This window comes from Lactuca sativa, chromosome 6, assembly GCF_002870075.4.
Source record: "Lactuca sativa cultivar Salinas chromosome 6, Lsat_Salinas_v11, whole genome shotgun sequence".
NCBI lineage: Eukaryota > Viridiplantae > Streptophyta > Magnoliopsida > Asterales > Asteraceae > Lactuca > Lactuca sativa.
This window is the reverse complement of record NC_056628.2, coordinates 15991760-15998315: the sequence shown is the minus strand read 5'-3', so window position 1 is coordinate 15998315 and position 6556 is coordinate 15991760. Positions and strand designations below refer to the sequence as shown.

At 36.1% G+C, this 6556-nt stretch overlaps 1 protein-coding gene across 1 annotated transcript; it reads left to right on the top strand.

Moving 5' to 3' along the window:
• Positions 1-4879: 4879 nt before the first annotated feature.
• On the top strand, positions 4880-6103 carry LOC111913077 (blue copper protein-like). The gene is made up of 3 exons (XM_023908807.3): positions 4880-5075; positions 5190-5543; positions 5635-6103. Exons 1-3 carry the CDS (start codon positions 4907-4909, stop codon positions 5898-5900), a joined length of 789 nt encoding a protein of 262 aa, XP_023764575.1. The 5' UTR covers positions 4880-4906; the 3' UTR covers positions 5901-6103.
• Positions 6104-6556: the final 453 nt, after the last annotated feature.

The following is a 6556-nucleotide window of genomic DNA, read 5'->3' as shown; positions in this document are numbered from 1 at the left end:
GATTAAACCCCAGCTAGATGATCAGAGTAACAAGAATCAAAACAAAACATTCATTAAGTATAACACAAAAATTACTAAATAGAAACACGTAATGAAAACCAAATATGATGTTTGATCACATGAAAAGTATTAGTGTTTTGCAAAACTGAAAACTAGAGTTTAGCCATACATGGCTAAAATCTGATCAAAACTAGTAAAAAGAAACATTAAACTACTAAATCTTACTAAACTAAGCATAGTAGAGATGATCCTCAGCCTTCAGATCTTCAAAAAATGATGAAAAATAATAGAAAATCTCCTTCAAAAGGGTTTTTCGTCGTCTGGGAATGCCTGAGATCGTATGAGAGGATATCTGGTATTTATAAAGTGGACTTGGCAATGAATAAGGATTATGTCAAGAAGCAAGGCCCGTGCTTTGGGGGCACGACTCGTGCCAGGTCAACGCAAATTGAGAATCCATTTAAAATTAGAAAAAAACCAAAAAACTAGATTTCAATGGGGAATTACTACCCGTGCTTATGAAAAATGGCCCATGCTTGGGCTTCACAGATTAAAAAAATCTAAAATAATGGCATCAGGAGGTAGGCACAACCCGTGCTTAGGAGGCACGACTCGTGCTTTAGGACCAATGTTTTAAAATGCCTAAAAACATAAGAAATTATCCAATTAATTTTCGTAAGTGAAGAACGACCTATGTGTGGTGAGACATTGCTCATATTTGGTCCTTTTTAGTGTTTTGGCTCAGTCTAAGCTCCATATATGCTCCAAATACTTTCAAACTACCGCTCCACTTCGAATTACCTGAAATAGACACCAAAACATGAGTAGTACGAGAATTCTTACGGAGTACATGAGTTGAATATTATTTAAACTAATGCACATGAAAAATCATAAAATATGATGCAAAACTCTAAAAATACTAATATACAATATGCATAAAATTGCATCTATTAGAGACGATGGACAGTAGGTGTAACATCCCAAAAATCGAGACCAAAAAATTTTGTTTTAATTATATTGCTTATAAAACTTGTTTGAGGAAAACATTACTGATATCATATCAATTCATAAACCATAGTTACATGTCTAAAAACCATATCGTCAATTAGTAATAATGACAGAGTACAATCCTAGAAATCTCAAATGCGGAATCATGTGTGTGCGATACGCTGCTACTCTGCCGGCTCCTTCCCCTTCGACGAAGAGGTACCTGAAACCAAAACTGAAAATCGTAAGCATTAAACTTAGTGAGTTCCCCCATCATACCACATACCATACAATCATACATACTGCGGGGAAATTCTGGGGTGCCCGAACTACCCATGTTAAACCATTCTAGGGTGTTGACCTACCCGTGTCAGGCCATTCTGGGGTGCCTGCCTACCCTCCGGTCTATCTCACCCGGCCACAGGGACTATTTCACCTCCTAACACTATCACATAATAATATATCATAATCATATTGTCGGACATATCTGGGGTGCCCGACCCACCCTTCGCTCCTAACGACCGAATCAGGGGACTAGTTCCCTCCTACTACCACTATCGCATATAACATATCATACTGGTACATAAGACACATCAGGTAGTAGCAACCTAGACAATTATCACAAAGATAATCATCTAAAGACAACTCCTGCTGGTGGGCCGACATTGTGGTCGTAGACCCACCTCTACTGGAAGGTAACTCACCTTGATGTCTTGTAGTGTCTGTACTATCCTCGGTACGGAAATCAACTCGTCTTAACTCCTCGATCCCTACACAACAACCTTTCTTGATTAATATTTCATACTCATAACCCCTTACAAGGGTCACCTCAAGTCCGAGTCAAAGTCAAGGTCAAAACCCTGGTCTAAGTCAACTTTGGTCAAAGTCAACATCCGGTTGACTCGACTCGCCGAGTTGGTCCCCCAACTCGTCAAGTCCCCACTTCCACAAAATGCTACACCCCGAATCTGCTCGTCGAGTCTAGCAAGAGCTCGACGAGTTCCCCTTTAACCAAAACATCGAGACCTTCTTCAACCGACTCGTTGAGTTCATCTTTGAACTCGTCAAGTTCATCTTCATCTGAATGAAGGTGTCTAGTCTATGAGTCGCCGAGTTCTCCTTGAACTTGTCGAGTCCGTCTTCATGGGGTTGGGACATTGCCTTGAACTCGCCGAGTTAGTTCATACACTTGTCGAGTTCTATGATTTCCAGGTCCCTAATGAGCTTAGACAACTGAGTGATCTTCAATCTTAGCATCTGGTCCATCAACAAAAAGGATTTGATGGGAAATACGACCCGACTCGCCGAGTCCCATGAACGACTCGTCGAGTCCTTCTTTGTCCAAAACTATACAATCAATTTCAGTGGGTCGTAATGCATCCAAATCATAGATCTGACCTCCTAGGGTCCATTTTATATGTAAAGCTACGAACTTGATGTCCATGCATGGGGTTTTTGGCTAAAAAGGCTATAAAATGGGGTTTATATGGTGCATGGGCTTCCCATGGCCATAAAGTTGGCACCTTTATGCCATGGGAAGCCTTAATGGTTCTAGATATGAAGTGTAACTCCATGATACACACCCAATCCCGAATATGGCCTTACAAAGCTTAGAAAAGAGTAGAAATGAGCCCTAGCTAGAGATCTAAGAGTTAGATGGTCAATATTTCAGCTTTATACCTCAAATGAGCTGGAAATGTGCCAAAACCTCTGGATCTTCTTGCTTCCTTCTCTTCCTCAAATTTCAAACACACAAAAATGGCACCACAAAGCTCAAGAGCACTCAATAAATGGTTAGGGTTTCGATTTAGGGTTTCTCTGAGTTGGGAGGGACAATGGAGGTTGGGTTGAGACAAGATAAGTTGTTTAAATAGGGTGAAAACCCTAAATATTAGGGTTTTGTCCAGACAGCCCTATTCGTCGAGTCGGTCTCCCGACTCGTCGAGTAGGTCACTTATCCTCCCGATCAAAAGTCGAGTCTACTTGACGAGTTGGGCCTCCAACTCGCCGAGTCCAGTGCAAAATATGAAATTACTTGAATTTAAATACATAACAAGAACCAGGTGTTACAGTAGGATTCAGTCCATGTATGATAATAAAGTATGAAACTTGGTTAATCTTGAACCTGGTCGAAAGACAGTAAGTAGGTTGCAAATAGATCTCCAAGTAAAAGATCAACATGGATGGAAAAGTACACATATTCAAAGCGCGACTGGTTGCGAAAGGCTTTGCTCAAACCTAAGGGGTTGACTATGATGAGACCTTCTCACTAGTGACTGATATCAAGTCGATTAGGATTATGCTTTCCATAGCTGCATTTTATAATTATGAGGTATGTCAAATGGATGTTAAAACCGCTTTCCAAAATGGGAAGTTATATGAGGACGTCTATGACAACTGTGAAAATCCCGTCACTAACAAGAGAGAGTAGGAAAATAAATGTAATAGCTTAATTTTTGATTTATGAGATAATAATAAAAATCAAATATGACGTTACATTTATGATTAAATCAACCGTTAGGCTACAAAATAAGCGTCCAAAAATTTGTACTGTCTTTTAAAATTGTTAATGTATTTATAAAGTACTCGTTAACCTGATCCTAATGATATAAGATTCGTAAAAAACCGACACCAAATAGAGGAGTTGTGAATTTAGTAAAAAGTAAAAATCAATCGCGTAACTAAAGTTAATTACATAAAAACAGTACATAGAGATTGGTTGAGTTTTGACTAAAAGAGCAAAAAGGAAATTTGAAGTACTCCTTGAGATATAAAATTTGGGAGAAAGAATGTCGGAAACGAGATCCATATAAGAGATATATGATTTCTATAAATTCATTTATTTTTACCCCGGCTAAGCATAAAAATGAAAGTAAAAAATAACTAGAACAACTTAAAGAATAATTGTAGTACTCTTTGAGATCATCAAATAGATATAAATAGAGATTAGCTCTGAGCTTGCACAAAAGTGTTATGATTTTTATACAATCATTTTGTGCGTGAGAGGTGCGTGACTATGCTGGTTGCATACCTGACACCCGATTCGAATAGATTGCGAATGACGTGGACAAGTGGGGAAGTGGCACGTGACTACTTCCGGTTGGAGTCATCGACTTATTATGAGTAATTTACCTTTATTATATATTTTTTCTTGTTTTTCTTTTCTTATTTTTAGTAATTAATTATATTATTTATTAATATAAAATTAACAAATAGCGAAAAATATAACCCTTTAAAGTTTATATGTGCAACCCATCCATCATCATGGGAGAAAATAAATATTCTTTTTATTTTATTTTTCTATTTATCTTTTATCCATATAAAATTAATAATATCTTAAATTATTTATCATCACAGATCGGAAGATAAATAAAAAAATATGAATTTAAAGATAAATAGAAAAAAAAAATGAGGATATAATTTGGTTTCACTTCGTGTAATTTACTCTTTATTTGTTTGCATTGTCCTGCGACAAGACACAAAAGATATAGTCAAAAGCAATATGCAAAAAATTGCAGAATCCACCGAACGAGGGATGGAATCTTATAATTAGACAAATCATTTTGTTTAAAAATCATAGATTTGAACAAGTCCTCAAAAGGCTCAAACACAATATGTTGTTCATTCTCGCAAGGTTTATAGAAATACCATGCATGCTACTTCTTTTTCATATTTTAACTCGTAATTTTGTCGTAAACCCAAATAGAAGAATGTAAAATATAAACAGTAACAGATCTCAACGTTCTTTTTAAGATATAGACCCCCAGTTCAAGACTTGGTCCAACAATTCAACAAATATATTTGATGCCATGCCATTCAAAACTTGTTCAATGCGTTCGATCTATAAATACCCACTTCATCTAAATTCAATTTCACATATAGACGCAAACAACTTAAAGCAGTAGTCAAGCGACCAAAGATGGGTACAAACAGGTGGAACATCATTCTCTTTGTAGCAATGGTTGCTGCAGTAGCTACTTCAGTTTCCTCCAAGGAGTTTATTGTTGGCGATGACAAAGGTTGGACCCTCAACTTCGATTATCAAGCGTGGGCCTATGGGAAGGAGTTCGTCGTTGGTGATAAACTGGGTAAGCGCTCCTCTATCCCACAAGCATTAAATTAATGGATTAGGTTCTTGAGCATGATAATATATGCATATATATGTGTCATAGTTTTAAATCCTATCTTTATTCTGGATGCAGTATTCAAATATCCTTCTGGAAAACACAATGTCTTCAGAGTCAATGGAACAGTTTTCCAACAGTGCATGATTCCTTCTGTTAACGAAGCTCTCACTAGTGGATACGATGTCATAACCCTTCAAACACCTGGAAGAAAGTGGTATATTTGTGGAGTTGGTAAACATTGTGAGCAAGGTGGTATGAAGCTTTTCATCACTGTTCTCCCTCAATCAACACCACCCCCAGCTCCTTGGGTCTCTCCTGTTCCTTCAATTAGAAAGCTGTTTGTGGTCGGTGACGATAAAGGATGGACGTTGAACTTTGATTACCAAGCATGGGCCACGGGAAAGCAATTCTTTGTCGGGGATAAACTTGGTATATTTTCTTATAAACCAGTGCAAAAATTATAATCGTTTTATGTTCTCAAAGGCGATGATAGCTAACTGGTTAAATATAATTGATACAGTCTTCAGATACACTGTGGGAAAGCATAATGTGTTTAGAGTAAATGGAACTTCCTTCCAGCAATGTACTATTCCGGCTGCTACTGAAGCTCTCACAAGTGGATACGATGTGATCTCCCTTGATACCCCTGGAAGGAAATGGTATATTTGTGGTGTCGGAAAACACTGTTTGAAGGGACTGAAACTTTTCATCAATGTACTCCCCCTGTCAACATATCCTCCTCCTCCGTACTATGGAGCACGAAAACTTGCACCACCAAAATTCTAGGTCTCCTCTTCTGTTGTTGACAATGATGTGATGTCTTTGTTATGGTCTCATGAATTATGATATTTATCATATTCATGTCTTTTTTCGTATTTTTTTGTAGTATCTATTGGCTGGAGCCAATTTGTTCCCGCGTGTGGCACGTGTTATAGTATTATTAAGACTCATTCCTGTGATTCAGAAATATATTATATATACTCTCTTTTTCATAATGATCGACTTAATTGACTACTCCAAGTCAGTATGTTTAATTATCTATTGGCCGGTATCACGCGATCGTAAGATTGGTCACACCCAAATAAATCGATCACCATCTTATTATGATCGTTTTTCATAAGATTGTAGTATATATATATATATATATATATATATATATATATATATATATATATATATATATATATATATATATATATATATATATATATATATATATATATATATATATATATATATATATATATATATATTTTAAAATAATATTTCTTTTGGAGTAACTATATAAAATATCCCTTATGAATTGTTTATTGTTAAAAGATGTATTAGATATGTATTTTTTATATTTTAAACTATTTATTGCTAACTGAATGTTAATATATGGACAAAAATATATTTTTTTATGTTATAAAATGTTTTTGATAGTATTTTACAATCTAATT

Excerpts from the sequence above, each read along its gene's own strand:
- LOC111913077 (XM_023908807.3), top strand. The coding sequence starts at position 4,907 with ATGGGTACAAACAGGTGGAACATCATTCTCTTTGTAGCAATGGTTGCT. Across the intron at positions 5,076-5,189 it reads CGTCGTTGGTGATAAACTGG|TATTCAAATATCCTTCTGGA; the intron begins GTAAGCGCTCCT and ends TTCTGGATGCAG. Across the intron at positions 5,544-5,634 it reads CTTTGTCGGGGATAAACTTG|TCTTCAGATACACTGTGGGA; the intron begins GTATATTTTCTT and ends TAATTGATACAG.